The sequence below is a fragment of the Capsicum annuum genome, chromosome 3, assembly GCF_002878395.1.
Source record: "Capsicum annuum cultivar UCD-10X-F1 chromosome 3, UCD10Xv1.1, whole genome shotgun sequence".
Taxonomy (NCBI): domain Eukaryota; kingdom Viridiplantae; phylum Streptophyta; class Magnoliopsida; order Solanales; family Solanaceae; genus Capsicum; species Capsicum annuum.
Window position 1 is genome coordinate 156,509,641 of NC_061113.1, and position 20,470 is coordinate 156,530,110.

Here is a 20,470-nt window from a genome sequence, read left to right on the forward strand (position 1 = left end):
TAAAAGTGTACAACTCTGTGAATTATAATACACACACATCTTCTAATCAGAAGGAAATTCTATATCTGGTACAATTCAGCGAGTGAAAGAAAATTATAACAAATGACAAATACACTCTTGCAATTCTATATCTGAAATTAATTATATCGCACACTTGCAATAGATCCCTGGTATGAGCAAATTAAATGCTCCAGGCAAGCAGTAAGGTAGTGCAGAAGTCAATTTGAGCTCCATTAGTAGGACAAACTGAGATAGCAGGTATTCATTCAAGAATAATATTTCAACTAATAGCATCTCAAACAATTGTATGCAGTGTGTATAAAAAGGAACAACAGAAGTTTGCAAGGGAATAAAGAAGATTGATGCAAGACCTTTCATAGGATAAATAACCCCAAATGAGAAAAGATAGTTTGACCTACCTTCACATCCATTCCCCTGCGCAGACTTAAGTTTGCAAGGGAATAAAGAAGATTGATGTAAGACCTTTCATAGGATAAATAACCCCAAATGAGAAAAGATAGTTTGACCTACCTTCACATCCATTCCCCTGCGCAGACTTCCAGCATGCACACGTCCAATAGCTATGCGCCCTTTATGTTCTTCATACTCAATATTTGTAGCCTATAATGTTTATAGATCAGTTAGATAAGAAAATACATAATTATGGCTCATTTACAAGAACTACAAAGTACTTAGTGGTACAAAAGCGCCAGCATCTGAGTTAGCATTGTCACCAACTCTAACATCTGTACATACAGATGACGTTTCAGCACTGAACTGTTAACCCACAAGGCTGATACTTCATACACTTTCGACAAGCTATCCATAGTGCTATTGATACGCCCTCTTGAATACAGAAATTAGTATAATAGAGGTCATTTTATTTCTTTTTCCTATGTAACAGTGCTTCAGGTGTTTCTCAACGCTTCATTTTTTCCAAAAGCCTTCGACATTTCCCCACAACAAAGATTCCAGAATACATCTTGATGTAAGCACCCATAACACAAGGAAGAAATTCACATTTTATTTTTCAGCCCGGTGCACTAAAGCTCCAGCTATGCACGGGGTCGAGGAAACGGCCGGACCACAAGGGTCTATTGTACGCAGCCTTACCTTGCATTTCTGCAAGAGGTTGTTTCCACGGCTTGAACTCATGACCTCCTGGTCACATGGCAGCAACTTTACCAAATACTCCAAAGGTAGAAAATATTTTAAAATTTGCATCTTTTAAGGAAAACCATTAAAGAAAAAAATATGGTTTATTGCATAGAAAATGTGTAGATCAGCAGCTCTATCATAGGCAATGCAAAAGAGGAAAGGCGAAGAAAGAACTAACAAGCATTTGGAGAGCACCATCTTTATTAATCTTGGGTCCTGGAATACATCTAATGACCGCCTCAAATAATGGGCCAAGATCCTCACCCAAATTTTCAGGTGATAAACCTGCCTTTCCTTTGATACCACTGGCATATATTACCTGGAAATCACACTGCAAAAAGGAGGATAATGAGATAGAGATCAAAATCAATGTCATATCAAGGGTACCAACAATCCCAGAGAGCTCAACTGGTTAATAGCGGGCCTTAATGCTAACAACTGGCAGGCATCTCTAGTAAAGATGTACCTCTTTCAAGAATACCCAAACAACTCTAGAGAATGTTTTAAACTTCATTTTAAAACTCTCAATGATAATCGGTGGTGGACCCGGTAATGGAAAATTCCTCTGGCAATTCATGAACAGGTAGATAAAGAAGAATCCATGGCCATAAAATTGAAGGAACAAGAGGAGATACAAATTGCATCAATGAAGAAGCAACTCCATTGAGAATGCAATCACCAGTGGAGGAGGCTAGTCAAGCTCTCGATTCTTAAGACTGGATTGAACAGCATATCCTTAATTTAAGCAAAGAGTTTGGGGTTGATTTCAAATGTTGAGGTGAAAGCTCAGGAATTATTCATGAAGATTGATAACAAGAAGCAGTTGAATAAGGGGATACAAGCCATTGTCAAAATGAAGGGGGTAAAAAAGCTGAAAGGTCTAGAACTTGATGCAAAATTCTAGAGCTATGGCTCTAGAAACAGAAGGGGTACTTAGCAATAAAAGATCAATGAAGATACAAATAATGTCTTGGAATGACAGAGGGTTAGACTGTAGCAGGAAAAGGAGACTGATTAAAAATATGTTGCACATCTGGAAAGCTGATGTAGTATGTTTCCAAAAAAACTAAACTTACAGGGGATATTATAGAGATAGTGAAAGAAGTAGGAGGGAAAACTGGATAAATCATATCCAATTGGAAGCTAGCGGGACTAGAGGGGGCATTGTGATCATTTGGGATAAGAGGGAATGGGATGGAATAATTAATAGTATAGGATGTACTCCGTTTCTTCTAGTTTCAGGGGAAAGAACCAAGTTTTCAACTGGCACATGATGGGGGTTTATGCTCCAAATAGTAGACAAGAAAGGGAGGAAACTTGGGGGGAAGTGGGTGCTGCTAGGGGTTTGTGTGAAGGGACATGGGTCCTATGTGGAGATTTCAATACTCCACAGACATCCTGTTGAAAAGAAGAGGTGTAGCAGGATAAGCAAGGCAATGAATGATCTTTCTGACTTTATTGAAGACATGGAGCTTGCAGATCTAGAGTTGACGGGGGGAAAGCATACCTGGAAAAAAGGAGACAGCCACAATATTGCTGGCTCGACTTGATAGATTCCTAGTATCAGAAGAATGGGATGCTGGTTTCAGGAACATCGGGCAGTCTATGCTACTGAGGGTAACCTCAGATCATTCTCCAATAATGCTTCAATGTGGACACGAGGAAAAGACCAACTCCTACTTCAAATTTGAAAACTAGTGGTTGCAAACAGAAGGTTTCAATGAGAAAGTGAAGGGGTTGTGGGATTCCTTTACATTCAAGGGAATCCCGACTTTATTCTGGTCACCAAATTAAGAGCACTGAAGGGTAAATTGAAAGAGTGGTGCAAGACAGCTCAAGGAAATTAAGGGGTTCAGAAATAGAATATCTTGGCTTAGCTTGCTGATCTAGAGGAAATACAGGAATGCAGAGCCTTGCAGGAAGGTGAGATAGCTTCCAAATTGACACTGACAATGGAGTTGGAAGACATAGCAAACAAGGAGGAAATTGCTTGGAGACAGATACCTAGGGCGACGTGGCTAAAGCAAGGGGATAGATAAAACAGGTTTTTTTCACAGAACTGCAAATGCAAACAGACGAATTAACTCAATTCATGAGCTGAAGGTGCAAGGGGTAGTTATAAATGACCCAGCGGTGGTGAAGAAAGAAAGTCTATCCTGAGCCGGGGGTCTATCGGAAACAGCCTCTCTACTTCTTCGGAGGTAGCGGTACGGACTGCATACATTTTACCCTCCCCAGACCTCACTTTGTGGGAATACACTGGGTTTTTTGTTGTTGCTGTACACAGAGTCGGAAACATGGAAATCGCATCTTGATATGAGAAATAGCCCTAGGATTGGGGAAGTGGATAACATCTTATTGGAGGTTCCTTTAGCTGAACAGGAAATCAGGGAGAGCATAAGATCTTGTGCAAGAGACAAAGCAAAAGGTCCAGACGAATATTCAATGGCTTTCTTTTCCCACTGCTAGGAGACCATTAGAGAAGACTTGGTTGCAGCAATCAAGTATTTTCAGGAAACTGGGTATTTTGAAAAGAGTAGCAATGCAACTTTTGTGGCCTTGATAACAAAGAAGGTGGGAGCTGTGGAGTTAATGTCTATAAGACCAAAGCAAAATGCTAGCAGAAAGACTTACAAAGGTCATACACAGGTTGGTTGATAGAGAATAAATGGCCTTTATCAAAGGTAGACAGATCATGGATGCACTTTTGATTGCCAATGAATGTGTGGAAAGCAGACAGAGAAGTTCTAAACCAGGTATCCTATGCAAACTAGACATCTAAAAAGCATATGATCACTTGAATTTGGACTTCCTCATACATATGTTGCAGAGAATGGGTTTTGGCACAAGGTGGATCAGATGGTAAACATTTTATCAGCACAGTTAGATTCTTTGTTTTAAATAACAGGAACCCAAATTGCTTTTTTCCATCTCAGAGGGACACCCTATTTATAGACACTACATTACCATCCTTTTCCAAGTAATATTTTGTACACTATTCCTATTCCTACTCATATTTTAACACTCCCTCTCAAGATGGTGCATACAAGTCATATGTACCTAGTTTGTTACCAATGTAATTAATACGAGCACGGGTGAGGGTCTTGGTAAAGATATCTGCAAGTTGATCACTTGACTTCACAAATTTTGTAAAAATATCTCCCGAGAATATCTTTTCTCTGACAAAGTAACAATCAATCTCTATGTGTTTGGTCCTCTCATGGAACATTGGATTAGATGCAATATGAAGGGTTGCTTGATTATCACATACAAGTTCCATCTTACCAGTTTTTCCAAATTTTAGTTCTCTTAGCAATTGTTTGATCCAAACTAGCTCGCAAGTTGCTGCAACCATTGCTCGATATTCTACATCGACACTAGATCAAGCAATCACATTTTGTTTCTTACTCTTTAAAGACACCAAATTACCTCCTACTAAAACACAATATCCGGATGGAGAACGTCTATCAGAGAGTGATCCTGCCCAATCAACATCTGTATATCCAAATGCTCATGGCCTCAATCCTCGAAGAGTAGTCCTTTACCTGGAGATAACTTTATATATCGCAAAACACGAACGGCATCCCAATGACTATCACAGGGGAAGTCATAAACTGACTTACAACACTCACAGAAAAAGAGATGTCAGGTCCAGTCATTGTGAGATAATTTAACTTTCCAAGCAACCTCCTATATCTTCCAGGATCACTAAGTGGCTCCCTCTATCCTGGCAGAAGTTTAACACTTCAATCCATAGGAGTGTCAATGGGTCGACATCCCATCATTCCTATCTCCTCAAGAATCTCTAAAGCATACTTGCGTTAAGAAATAACAATACCTGATCTGGACTGAGAAACCTTAATACCTAGAAAGTATTTCAGTCTATCGAGGGTTTTAGTCTGGAAACACTGAAAGAGATGTTGCTTTAAGTTAGTGATACTATCTTGATCATTGCCGGTGATAACAATATCATCAACATTAACCACCAAATAAATACACAGATTTGGTTCAAAATGGCGATAAAACACTGGATGATTAGCTCCACTACGAATCATGTCAAACTCCTGAATCACTGTGCCAAACTTTCCGAACCAGGCTCAAGGGGACTATTTCAAACCATAGAGTGACTTGCGCAATCGACATACAAGGCTACTAGACTCTCCCTGAGCAACAAAACCAGGTGGTTGCTCCATATAGACTTCTTCCTCAAGATTACCATGCAAAAAAGCATTCTTAATGTCCAACTGATAAAGAGGCCAATGACGAACGACAGCCATAGAGAGAAAAAGACGGATTGATGTTATTTTAGTCACGGGAGGGAAAGTGTCACTATAATCAAACCCAAATATCTGTGTATATCCTTTGGCAACAAGGCGAGCCTTCAGCCGATCAACCTGACCATCTGGACCAACTTCGCATAAACTCAACGACAACCATCAGTAGATTTACCTGCAGGAAGAGAAACAAGCTTCCAAGTACCACTACAATGTAAAGCAGATATCTCATCAATCATAGCTTGTTTCCATCCTGAATGGGAAAGTGCTTCACATGTAGTCTTAGGGATGAAAATAAAAGATAAAGATGATACAAAAGCATAATGGGATGATGACAAACGATGAAAACTCAAGAAAGTATAATGTGGGTTAGCATCACGAGTAGATCTTATACCTTTTTGAAGTACAACTGATTGGCTAAGAGGAGACAGGTCCGCAATAGAGAAAGTGTCAGGCACATGACATGAATCATCTAGGACTAATGCTAGACATGGACGGCAGTGATAAGTCAAAAATGGTGGCACTGCCGCTGGAGATGGAGAAGTAATCGTAGATTCCTCAAAGTTTGGTGTGGGTAAGACTAGAGGTACGAGTAAAAGCTCAAAGATCTCAAGATGATCAGAAGATGTATAGTAAGGTTGAGATTCAAAGAATGTGACATCAACGGACATAAGGTAGCGACCCAGATCAAGTGAATAGCATCGATATCCTTTTTGAACTCAAGAGTAACCAAGGAAGACACATTTGAGAGCACGAGGCGCTAATTTATCTTTTCCAAAGGCTAAGTTATGAAAAAAACATGTGCTCCCAAAAACACGAGGGGAGATAGAGTAGAGATGTAACTAAGGAAATAGTAATGGAATGGGAAACCTGATTCTGGATCGAAGTTGATGGCATTCTATTAATGAGCTAGAAAGATGCGAGGACTGCATCGCCCCAAAAATGTAGCGGAACATGAGATTCAACGAGAGAGTGCGAGCGGTCTCAATGAGATGCCTATTTTTCCTTTCTGCTATGTCGTTCTGCTAAGGTGTGTATGGACATGATGTGTGGTGAATGATTCCTTGATGAGTCATAAACTTCTAAAACTAGGAGGATAAGTATTCTAAGGCATTATCACTACGAAAAGCACAAATAGAAATACAAAACTAATTTTGTATTTCAGAACAAAAACTTTTGAATATAGAAAATAACTCGGAACAATCTTTCATCAAGTAAAACCAAGTACATCTTGAAAAATCATCAATGAAAGTAACAAAGTAACGAAATCCTAAGGGTGAACTAACTCTACTAGGACCCCAAATATCAGAATAAAGTAATGAGAAAATAGACTCTGAACAACTCTCAATACTGCGTGAAAATGTAGCACGGGTGTGTTTCCTAAGTTGACACGACTCACAATCTAACGTGGATAGACTAGACAAACTAGGCACCATCTTTTGTAGCTTGGATAGACTCGAATGTCCTAAATGTTTGTGAATAAGGTCTGGAGGGCCTATAGTAGAGCATGTTGTGAAGGAATTTGAAGAGATGAGATGGTAAAGGCCTTGTGATTCATGTCACATGCCAATCGTCCCATTTTGCGGTCCTGCATTAGAATCATCAAAAAAAGTTATACTACAATGAAGGGCACGTGTCAAATGACTAACAGATACAAGATTAAAAGGACAACCAAGGACATAAAGGACAGAGTCTAAAGTGACCGAAGATAGGGGTTTGGCTTGTCCAACTCCTTTTGGCTCTGTTCGGATTCCATTAGCTAAAGTAATTGCAGGTAGAGATTATAAATAAACAATATCAGACAGAAGTAATTTGTCACCAGAAATATGATCAGAAGCACCCGAGTCCACAACCCATGATCCAAAGATAAAAGATTGTGCAATTGAGGCTATTGGTAGATATATATGCTTACTTGCTCGATACTGAAGATACTCATTATATTCCATGTCAGATAAATACACCCATTGATCACCTGTGGTGTGGTGTTAGACTGAGCAATATGAGCATTTTTAGGTGGTCGACCATGCAAAGAATAGCATATTCCACGAGTATTCCAAGCCTATTACAACTACACTTAGGAATAACATAAGCCACCAGTATGTCCAAGCCTTTTACAATAACTACACCTGGGTTGAGATCTTCCAAATCGACCTTCCCCTCGTCGATGACATTTGAGTTTTTGTTCTCCTCATTAAGATCCAGATTTAATCAGGAAAAAGAAATATTGCCAGAATTTATCTGGAAAAAAATAGGCAAAAGTTGCCTGATATAAAATCTGATGTCCGGAAGTGCTCGAAATCAAAAAATAATCATAGGAGCAACCTCGAAATGAAGAGGCGAGGCTACTGAGAAAAAGTTGTCAAAAAAGTTATTGGAAGACTCTACACGCGTCGGCGTGTGGTATGCGCTCGCCGAGAATATCTTCCGGCTGCGCGTGTGATGCTTGTTCTCGACGAGTCTGACTGGGGTTTGCTCACCGAGAACTGCCGACATAATGGTGGTGTTGGTTTGTTTTGAATTACACCAATGAAAAATATATTCATTTGGACAGCGGCTTCTATCACCGAAAAACGACATAGTGACGCCAGAATGATATTTTTCTCACGAATGCTCTGATACCATGTGAGAAATAATGGAGAAAAATATTATTGAAATTGTATGTCTACATAATTACATTGACACCCTATTTATAGACACTAAATTACCATATTTTTCCAAGTAGGATTTGTATACTATTCATATTCCTACTCATATTCTAACACACTTTAGTGTTTTGTGAACCTGAGGCTGAACAAGTATTCGTGCTGAGAACTATCTTCATTATATTTGAAGTTATTTCTGGTCTACACATTAATTGGGGCAAAAGTTTCATCTATCCTATTAATAATATGATTTAGTTAGAGCACTTGGCAGAGATCTTGGGTGGCAAAATAAGGGAAATTCCTACCATATATCTTGGGATGCCTTTGGATGCAAAAATACAAGTCTAAGGGATGTAGTGGGGAGGTGTGAAAAGAAGTTGGTGAACTGAAAAAGCCAATATCTCTCTAAAGGAGGAAGACTAACCTTAGTTAACAGTGTCATCAATGCTTTCCCCTCTTATCTGATGTCAGTGTGTTTCCTATCCCTGCTAGTGTGATTAATAGACTAGATGCATTGAGAAGAAATTACCTATGGAAGGGTTGTGAAGAGAAGAAAAAGTTCCACCTTGTTAAATGTGGGAACTGGGAAACTAGTAGTGTCCAAGAAAGGTGGCGGCATGGGCATTAGTAACTTAAAGAAGCAGCACCAGAGTTTGATCATGAAGTGGTTGTGGAAATTTTCAAATAAGGTGGCGGCATGGGCATTTCAGAGTTTGATAATGAAGTGGTTGTGGAAATTTTCAAATGAGGATAACATGTTATGGAAGGATGTCATTAGTGCCAAATATGGAATGGAAGATGCATGGATGACACACATGGTAACAATTCCATATGGCTGCACAACATGGAGAGCAATCAGGAACCTATTGTCACATCTCCAGAGGAATGGGGAGGGCTTGAAGCTAAAGATCTCCAAGTGTACAACAAAGCTTTGATAGGAAAGTGGATCTGGATATTTTGAGATGGAGGAAAAGGCTTTTTAGAAGGGGGTGGTAGCGGATAAATATGGTATAATGGATGGTGAAGGGAGGACTAGAAACATTGTAACTCCATTCGGGTGTTGTCTGTGGAGGGTATCAAGAAGGGGTGCGAAGGTTTTAATCGACATAACTCTTTTAAGGTTGGGGATGGAAGTATGATTAGTGTTTGGGCACATAAGTGGAGTAGGGAGGTCGAGTTGAAGGAATTTTTTCCTAGTTTATGTCGCATTTATTGCTCGAAAGATATGACAGTTCAACAAATTTGTAGGTCTCATGAAGGTGTTATTCACTGGGATTTAAGATTCAGAAGGAACATTCATGATTGGGAGATGGAAGTATTTCACAAGTTGTTAGAGCTTTTGTGTGGGCTAGACACATCAAACAACTTGTTAGATGGATGGAGGTGGCAGTATAGTGGTGACAACTAATTCATTGTTAGCTCTTTTCATAAGAGGTTGCAAGTGAAAAAGGAGGGTACCGTTCCTCATAACTCCATTTGGATCCTTAGAGCACCAAGAAAGGTTGGTTTCTTTGCATGGCTGGCGGCGAGGGGTGTGATATTAATAGCGAAGAATCTAAGAAGAAAGAAAATTACTCATGTTAGTTGGTGCTTCATGTTTAAAGTACAGTGTAGATCACCTTCTTCTGCATTGTAAAGTGGCTAGTCGACTATAAAGGGTGGCCCTAAATTTGTTTAGGACGCAATGGGTCATGCCAAGCATAGTGAAATTGGCTTTACAAAGTTGGACTTCTAAAAGAGGGAAGGAAAGCACGAGAGCATGGAGCACTGCCCCTTGGTAGTCATGTGGATCATTACGAAAGAGAGGAGTGTAAGGGCATTTGAAGGGTAGAACTTAATTTCGTAAAGTTAAAAAGTGGTGTTTTGTACCTATTTACTTTGGTGTACTTGCGAGGTCCCAATTTGTATAGAGGATTGGACATCTTTTGTTGAAAACCATATTTTGGTATAGGTTCTCTTCTTTTGGCATATGTATACCGGGTTTCCCCACCAAATGTAAATAAATTGTAAACCTTATCAAGAAAAAAAAACCATAATAACAAGGGTTTATGTATATCACAAAAATCTGAGTAGGAATATGTAGAGCTATTGTTGTTGTTTTTTTAAACCTTTATTCCTTTCTTTTAATTGGGGAAGAAGATTTTGTACAGAAGTTCAATTAATATACGATAAATGTAAAAAGATTTATCGAGGAGACATTTTACTCTGAAAAGCAGCTGACAAGAAATGTACCTGTTCATCCGTTGCATTTAATTCAATGAAGAGTTCAAATGTAGAGTTAACAACAAATTCTGGACGAGCAGAAGGTCTATCAATTTTATTGACTACAACAACTACAGCATGGCCAAACTCCAGAGCCTTCTTCAAGACAAATCTTGTCTGTGGCATTGGACCCTCCACAGAATCTACCTAAAGAATATACAAAAACACCTTTTAGCTAGATGAATCCAAAAGAACACAATTGTAGTTAGCTGTCAGAAAACCAGAAAAAAAAGAGAACATGATTGTAGGTTTTATGTGAAGAAAATGCATCAGGAAAATAATATAGACAATATACTTGGGCATAAATAGCAAAAAAGCAGAAACTCTACCACCGGAGAAGAAACACAACAACAACAACAACAAAAAACCAAGTGTATTCCCACATAGTGGGGTCTGGGGAGGGTGAAATGTACATAGTCCATACCACTACCTCCGGAGAAGTAGAGAGGTTGTTTCCGGTAGACCTCCGGCTCAAGACAAAAAATAATAATCAAAGTCGTAATAACGCATGAAACAAGAAGAAATAGCAGAAATAAGATACCCACAAAGTAATACCCTACACTGACAAACCAAGGCACCAACCACCCCCATACCCTCCTACTATCAGCTCCAACCTTTGAACATAGCCCTAAACTACCAGCCCAGCTACCCCAAAGCTCTCGTAACTACTGGCTACGACTCCCCCACATGCACTAGCCTACTAACCTAATTCGCATCCTCCATACCTTCCTATCTAGGGTCATGTCCTCAGTAAGCTGTAACTGCTCCAAGTCACGTATAATCACCTCTCCAATATTTCTTCGGCCTACCCCTACCCCGCCTAAAACTATCCAAAGCTAGCCTCTGACACCTACGAACTGGGGCATCCGTGCCCCTCCTCATCACATGCCCGAACCATCTCAACCTAACTTCCCACATCTTGTCCTCCACCGAAGCCACTCCCACCTTCTCCCGGATAGTCTCATTTCTAACCCTATCACTCCTAGTAAGCCCGCACATCCAATGCAACATCCGCATTTCCGCCACCTTCAACTTCTGAATGTGGAAGATCTTGACAGGCCAACACTCCGCTCCATACAGCATGGGTGGACGAACTGTCACTCTGTAGAATTTGCCTTTAAGCTTGATCAGCACCTTTTTATCGCACAACACTCCGGAAGCAAGCCTCCACTTCATCCATCCTGCCCTAATACGGTGGGAGACACCTTCGTCAATCTCTCCATTCCCCTGAATCATAGACCCGAGATACCTAAAACCATCCTTCTTACAAATAACCTGGGAATTCAAGCTTACTACCACTTTGTTCTTCTGCCTCAAGTTACTAAACTTACATTTCATATATTCTGTCTTGGCCCTACTCAACCTGAACCCTTTAGACTCAATAGTTTGTCTCCAAACCTCCAACACCCACCCACCCCCCGCGTCTCGTCAATTAAAACCACATCATCTGCAAAAAGCATACACCAAGACACCTCTCCTTGAATACGCCACGTCAACACATCCATCACCAACGCAAACAAAAACAGGCTAAGAGTTGGGCTAAGAATTTTAGAATTTAACCAAATGAAAAGGGCTACAATGCGACTATATATGGTGCTGAAAGATAATATATTAATATGATGTCACAACAAAAGAGAACACTATAATATTCATGTGTCATAGAAATGAAGCAAACAGTTCTATCAACTGAAAAATAAAGTTAATGACGCATGAAGTAGATCTTTTTAAGCAACTAATTTCTTTTGTTATTGTTTAATGTGAATCAGAAGGTGTATCACAAATAAAAGCATTACATTAATATTTACCGTAGTCAGCAACTTTGTGCATAGCCTAATTACAACTAGAGGCAGACCTACGTGGAAAGGTGGGGATGCACGTGCACCCGTTAACTTAACAACAATATACCCAGTGTATTCCCACAAAAGTGGGGTCTGGGGAGGGTAAAGTGTACGCAATTCATACCACTACCACAGATGATGTAGCGAGATTGTTTCCAATAGACCCCTGGCTTGTTATAATAAACAAAAAACATAAAAATAAACAACAAAATGGGATAACACACCGCTAGATAAGAAACAAACAAGACACCGACAGAGTAAAACTATAAACTACCTATTCAAGATTACATAATCATCGGAACACTACGAACAAGAAACTACAAGCATAGATACAAACAAAGCACTCCTCCCTACTATTACGGACACACTCTTGCTGATACGAACCCGAATGCGGATGCTAAGATTATCAAAGAAAATGAAGCACGATTAAGACTAATAACAAGAGGATTAACAAAGGAACAAAAGAAGATAAATAGATAGACACAAATTGAGAATCAAAGACAACCAACTTTAATAAATTAAAGTGACCTTATTCAAATATCCCAACAAGCACCAAACTCCAGGAAGAACCTCAAAGGAATTGATATCCCAAGCAACTCTTCTTCCAAACAAGAAACAACTAAAAGCTTAGCAAGCTCTCATAATCTCTCAATAACAATGGAGTTTTTTTTAGTTCATGAAAATTCTTAAGTTTTCCAACATTAAAGAAAAGCTACTTATACTAAGCAAATAAAAGAAAACCCGAGGTTATTACATTTGTACCCTTGATGAAAGTAAAGGTCTTGTTTGGATGTTAAATACATCAAAAGCCTAATCCTTCTTCTCAACGTATGCCCCATCAAATGTAAAAGAAAACCCGAGGTTATTACATTTCTACCCTTAATGAAAGTAAGGGTCTTGTTTGGATGTTAAATTCATCAAAAGCCTAATCCTCCTTCTTCTCAACGAATGCCCCATCAAATGTTATCACAAACACATGAAATTCCCATGAGGACTCTATAATGCACTCAAGTGCATCCTTTTTCACGAATAACCCTTGCCAATGTTGAAGTTCACTGGCTTTCCTTGTGAAATGTCTTGGGGACCCTTGGGGTGCATCACTCTCCCCTTCCTAAGAAGAATTTACCCTCAGATTCAAGGGGTCTTCATCACACACATCTATAGGAGAAAAATCACAAATGTTGAATGTATAGTGCACTTGGTAATCCAGGGAAAGATCAATTTTATAGGCATTGCCATTAAGCCTTTCAAGCACTTTAAATGGACCATCTCCTCTAGCCATTAGCTTGGTTTTTCTCTTTTGGGGAAATTTTTCCTTTCGAAAATGAACCTAAACCCAATCACCCGATTCAAGCACCACCCTCTTTTGCCTCTTGTTGACTTTCTTGGACTTTTCTTGATTCTTCTTCTCAAGTTGAAGTCGCACTTTCTCATGCAAAGCTTTCATGGCCTCGACCCTATTGTTACCATCTACACTCAACACAACATCTTGAAACAAAGGGGTTAGATCAAGAGGGTTTCAGGAGTTAAAACCATAAACAACCTCAAATGGAGACATGTCAATAAGATTATGAATCACACAATTATATGCAAATTCAACTAAAGGCAATTGCTTTTCCCAAGATGTGAGTTTTCCTTTAACCATGGCCCTAAGCGTAGACCCAAGGGTGCGGTTCACAACTACAGTTTGACTATCGGTTTGTGGGTGACATTAGAGAACAACAATATTGTCCCAAGTCTACCCTACAAGACCTTCCAAAAGTGACTAAGGAATTTAGGATCCCTATCACTCACTATGGATTAAGGAATACCATGCAACTTGACAACATGCTCAACAAACAAAGATGCCATATGTGGTGCATCATCACACTTATGACCTGCAATAAAGTGAGTCATTTTGGAAAAACGATCAACAACCACAAAGATGCTATCCATCCCCCTCCTAGTCCTTGGCAAGCCCAACACAAAATCAATAGAAATGTCAAGCCAAGGTCTTTGAGGGGTGGGGAAGGCTAGACTTAGCACTACGGCATTCGATACATTGACCACAAACTTTAGTAACATCACTACACATTTTAGGCCAATAAAAATGTTCTTCGAGGATTTCCAATGTCTTATTAATACCAAAATGCCCCATAATGCGCCTCTCTCATAAAAAGTTCCTTCCTAGAGCTCATAGGCACACAAAGTTGTCTGTTCTTGAACCAGTAACCATCAAATGTAGAAAATGGAGTGGTAGGTTTATCCTTAAGCTTATGGTCCCTTACCCATGCTCCACAATCTTGGTAGATTTGAGCAAAAATGGGGTCCTTGGGTACAATGATTTCAAGCTTTAAAAACCCAACAACTTAGTCAAAGTAGAGAGCAAAACGTGTTTCCTTGACAAGGCATCCACCACTACATTATCCTTCCTTTTTTATAATGAATCACATAAGGGAACATTTCGAGAAATTCAACCCATTTGGCATGTCTCTTGTTTAACTTTTCTTGCGACCTAAGATGTTTGAAGGACTTATTATCAGTCATAATGACAAACACCTTAGGCCATAAGTAGTATTGTCAATTACCCAAAGCCCGAATCAAGGAATAAAGCTCAAGGTCACAGGTGAATTAATTCAGCGTCGCACCTCTAAGCTTTTCACTAAAGTAGGCAATGGGTTTTAATTTTTGCATCAAAACAGCCCCAATACTTGCTTTACTAGCACCACATTCAATTTCAAAAGGTCTATCAAAGTCGGGTAATTATAATCAATGATGCGGAACTAAGCATGTGTTTCAAGGTGGCAAAAGCCCGCGCTTGTGCCTCACCCCAAAAAAATGATGTATCCTTTCGGATCACCTTAGACAATGGGGTAGCTATGGTGCTAAATCCTTTAACAAATCGTCTATAAAAACTAGCCAATCCAGGAAAACTATGCACATCACCAACGGACGTGGGAGTTGGCCAATTCTTAATAGCACCTATTTTTGATTCATCCCCTCAACTCCCCGTGAACTCACAACAAAACCCAAAAAAACTTTATCAACACCAAACGAGCATTTAGACACACTAGCACAGAGTTGTTCTTGCCTAAGCACATCAAACACACACTTCAAATGATCAACATGCTCATCCATTGTCTTACTATATACCAACACATCATCAAAGTACACCACCACAAATTTACCAAAAGGTTTCATCACATGATCCATCAAACGCATAAAATTACTAAGAGCATTGGTGAGGCCAAAAGGCATCACCAACTATTCATAAGAACAAATTTGGTCTTGAATGTCGTTTTCCACTCAACCCCGGGTTTCATCCAGATTTGATGGAAACCGCTCCTAAGATCTATTTTGGAAAATATGCAAGAACCACTCAGAAAGTAAGTCTTGAAGTAACTGGTAAAGTTGTTTTCATGTAACCAAGAGGTCACGGGCTCAAGCCTTGGAAACAGCCTCTGACAAAAATGCAAGGTACGGCTGCGTATAATACACCCTTATGGTGGAGCCCATCCCCGAACCCTGCGCATAGCAGGAGCTTTAGTGCACTGGGCTATCCTTTTTTTTATGCAAGAACACTCAACTCATAAAGCATGTCATCAAGTCGAGGAATGGGATGGCAGTACTTTACCATTATTTTGTTGATGGCTCAAAAATCCACACACATGCGCCAAGTGTCATTTTATTGGGAACCAAAATTACCGGTACCGCACACGGGCTCATGCTCTCCCGCACCACTGGTTTCTCAAGGAGTCCACTTTTCTTTTGTAGTTCCTTAATGTTTACCTGATTGGTGTATAAGCTAGCTCGTTTGGCAATTGGGACCCCGGGATAAAATCAATTTAATGCTCAATTCCCCGGATAAGGGGAAATCCTTTTGGAAGTTCCGGGAAAAACACATCTTCATAGCCTTGCAAAAGAGAAATAGAACTAGGAAAAGAAAAGTTAGGTCATTATTAAGCAAAAAGTAATTCCTATGCATTAGAAGGACCATCGAATGCCTCTCCTCCAACTTATCCTTAATCTCCTTAAACTTACCAAAAGGGCTACCTTCTCTTTCCTTTTAGTACTACCTTTCCCTTCACTCTCATCCACAACACCCTTGACCTCACTACTAGCCTCCACACCCTTGCCCTTCTCCTTCAACACTCTTAACTTATGGTAGATGTCGCTAACTTGTACCGATGTCATAGGATGTTGAATGTACTTATGCCCTCCATATTCAAAGGAATACCAATGGGAGCGACCATCAGATTAGTAGCTTTATCATATTGTCACGGTCGCCTAAGAAATAGGTAACAAGCTTGCATTGGCACCATATCACACAAAACTTCATCTTGGTACTTGTCAACCTTAAACTTAATCACAACTTGCCTATTTACCTTCAATTCCCCACATTCACTCAACCATTGAAGCTTGTAAGGAGTAGAGTGTTCGGTGGTGGGAAGGTGAAGAAAATCCACCAAAGTAGTACTTGCCAAATTAGCATAATTCCCTCCATCGATTATCAAGGAGCACACATTTCCCTGGATGAGGCACTTAGAGTGGAAAAGGTTTTCCCTTTGGTTTGGGTCATCCAAGGCCTTGCTTAACATTGTCCTCCTTGCTACATAGTTTTGGAGTGTGGGCTCCCCTTCTTGAGAAATGTCGTTACGAAACAAGGCCCTTCTAGCCAGCCCACAAGGAATAATATCACCATATTCTTCACTCTCCTCCTTTTCATCAACCACCACCACATCATGAGCACCCTCATTATCATTACCCTTAAAAAAATATACATCATCAACATTACAAGAATCATCAACCATAACAACAAATGTCCTCTGATTAGGCACTCACTCATTCTATGACCAAATCCTTGACATTTAAAACATCAAAGAGGTTTAGAAGAAGTACCTCCTTCACGTAGAATGGATTTGGGAATAGTTTTCTCAACTTGAGTAGTTTGGACCAATGGCTTCTTGGTCTCTTGTATGGTGCCCTTGCTTTTTGACCAAGTGGAAGAGGAAGATCCCCCTTCTTTGTTGTGGTTCCAAGACCCTTTGTAGCCTCTTGACTAGTCAAGGTTCTCTTCCTCGAGTCCAACTCAATCTTAATAGTCGTTTCAAGAGTTTCATCAATATCACGATAGGTGTGGTCTCATTTTGGAAGCAATATCTTTACTCAACCCCGCTCAAAATCATGCCATAACATACAAAGGATCTTCTTTAAAGTCTATTCTTATCTTCATAAGTTGGAACTCATCATAGTATTGTTCCACACTCTTTGTGCCTTGTTGCAAAGTGTAAAACTTCTTGAGTTGCTCTTGGCGATACCACTCGGTGACATACTTAAGCCTCAAGATAGCTTTGAGTTCTTCCCAAGTGGGAGTGGGAGCTAAACCATGTAATCTCCTTTCCTTCACTTGGGTTTCCCACCAAGTAGAGGCAAACCCCTCAAATTGAGCAATTGCATAAGATGCCTTCCACACCTCGAACATCTTATTAGTCAAAAAAATCGATCACATTGTGTCACTCAATCAAAAACCCGTCGGGGTTGCTTTCACCCTTGAAAGGTGGGAGGGTTACCTAAATGGAGTTAAGACTCGAAACTCGACCCCCAAAGATAGCCATGAGGCCCGATGTGCACATATGGATCCTCATCATAGTTTTCATCATGACGTTCTCGACCTTGAAATCCCTGTTACATATCCAAGTGAGCGATAAAATAGTGCCTTCCTCTTCTACCTCTACGAGCACCATGGGAATATAAGCATTGACCCCTCATTCGGTTGTCGTAGTCATCATTGACTCCTTTTAACTCATCTTGGAACTCTTGTAGCTCATCACTCAATGGTTGGATATTGGGGATTGGTAGGGTATTTCGACATGGTTGGGGGTCATTTGGGGATGGTGGAGGTCTATTTAGTGGTGGTTGAGGTACTTATTGTGGGCGGGGAAAAGCATGGTGGTGGTTGGAGGCGTTAGTGGATAGCATTTGTGGTTTGGGTAATAATTGAGGGGGCAATTGATGTGTGATAGAGGATTCGATGAAGAGCATCGGTGAAATTGGAGTGGGGGAGTCATGGTGAACTCTGCTTGTGTTGCCAAAATAATGAGTCGGAAGAGTGAAGGAAGCATCCCTACTCCTTGCTTCAAGAGTTTCTACTTGATTACCTAATCTTTCCAACCGCTCTTCTATTCGGGATTGGAAAGCGGTGAACATGTTCAACAATTCAAGTATCGAGGGATCTCGTGTTGTAACTGATTTACCTTTTCTGTGGTTCGACATAGGTACCTAGTTATAACACTCAAACAAATATGTTAAGTTAGTTAAAATAAAAGGCTCACGAACACTCAAGAAATCACACCTTTATATGCCTCACAAATTGCCTCGGCTAATGGTTGTAGCTTGTTTTGCAAGGGTCCAATCTCTACTTGAAGTTTAAGAATGGATTTTGTTGACTTAAGAATGAAAGCTCAAAAGCTAAAGACAGAAATCACGAACTTTCAATGGAAATTAAAGAAGAAAACTAAAAAAAAATGGCACGAAAAAATCGAACTCAAAAATGAAGTAACAAAAGTAGAAGGAATTACTTGTCGTTACTTAGTTTGAAGGATCAAAGAAATGATTTGGATATTTAAAACTAGTTAACAAGTAATTAAATATGTTAATTACTTGCTAAATAGTTGAGAAATCGAAGGAAGAAAGTGTGGAAAATAAAAACCACGGAGTTTGGACAGTTGGAAAAATTTTAGGTCCCAAAAACTTAGAGACCCTTAAAGAAAACTGTGTAAAAATTGCAGCTTTCTGAAGTTGAGAGGGTTTTTGGCTTATTGTTGCTCACTGACATGGCAAGTTCGGGTGGCTGTTGCATCAGCAGTCAACCCATTGGCGGTTGACGTGGCCTGCCACGTGGAGATTCTTTTTTCAAAAAAAAATTTGAAATATTCTTTTTTTCAAATTTCCACAATTGACCCACTACCACTTTGACCTAACAAATTTGGATCAAAGTATACTTTTGCTATCTTTTTCTTCAAGAACAATATGATGATGCTCAAGAACAACAATGAAAAAAACTCCAATCTTCACATCATCATAACTTTTCCATTTCAACTCCAAATTCGATGAAATCATCACCCACGTACTCCTTTCAACGTCACAAACAAACCCCACTAATTTTTAGCCGTCAAAACCAAGCAAAAATAAAGTCATTTTTCAAAATTAACAAAGTTTCAACAACTCAAAACTCTTCTTGGTATCTTCAATTCTACACCATCAATCAAGTGAAATTCGAGATTTAAGCTCAAAAACCACTAGAGAATCAAGATCTACCACCCTTTTCCAAACCTTCATAGTATGACACAGCAACTAGATACCCCTATAGATGTTACAACTCTGACTATCCCCCTTACAACGGCACCCGTTAACTTGAGGAAAAGTTATGTTTATATATGTGTACATACCTTGTAAAACCAAATATATTTAATTGTGCACTTTATGACCCTAGTAGACAAAAGTGGGTTGGAGGCACATTGGTTGCAGCCACTACTTCCCTAAGCTGTGACCCAAGATCAAATCCCAAATATCCCTTTTCAGTAGTTTCCTTTTGTTTTAATTTAAATGGTTTATAATAGCCATGTTAAACATCCGTCTTTAACACCTACTTTTAGGAAAACAATACGCAAAAATGAGAGCGATGAGAAAAACCTACAACAGTTCATACATTTTGCATAACCTTAACCACCGAGCTATCTCTCTCAACTATTTAAACGGTCTTAAAGCACAATTATTGGCACAGAAACCTATTTGACCTATATACTTGTGTTTGACACTGCTCACATTTACCGGTGACCAGCCTGACATGGAATTATCCCTTAGTCATTATTAATGGTGCCGCTGCCGTCTTCAAATCATGGATTCGCATTTGACTATAACCAAAGGCACGTAGAATACTATCGATAATCTAACCACCATAAAAAGTTTCAAACTAAAGTAGGAGCAATAATGTATTACTTACAAAATCAACCTACCAGAAGTTCAACAGCAACTTAAATCTTTATCTACACAACAAATTGAATGAACATCAAAGTGCCAAATATTGTTTTGATGTAAATTCCTATATAAATGAAAGGCGTGGTGTTTCATTTCTTTACCAAGTGAGTTGACACTCTAACCTCACAAATTATATAGATTTAGTGTTGAAAAAGAACAAATCTTATTAGGACTAAGGGGTTTGCTAAATTGGTTAAAGCAGAAGTTATTGAGCCAAATTCAGATACCCTTTCAATTCCACGATTCCCAAAATTCCCAGTTTGGGGTACCTATCTGGATA

General features: G+C 39.5%; 1 protein-coding gene across 2 annotated transcripts in view; it reads right to left on the minus strand.

Moving 5' to 3' along the window:
• LOC107863465 (putative elongation factor TypA-like SVR3, chloroplastic) overlaps positions 1-20,470 on the minus strand; it is a 58,963-nt gene that overhangs the window by 36,173 nt on the left and 2,320 nt on the right. For both annotated transcript variants that reach the window (XM_016709398.2, XM_047408381.1), the window contains exons 4-6: positions 10,307-10,483; positions 1,337-1,489; positions 532-621 (exon numbers count right to left, since the gene is read on the minus strand). In XM_016709398.2, the coding sequence (XP_016564884.1) occupies positions 532-621; positions 1,337-1,489; positions 10,307-10,483 (420 nt within the window). The remainder of the gene's footprint in view (positions 1-531; positions 622-1,336; positions 1,490-10,306; positions 10,484-20,470) is intronic.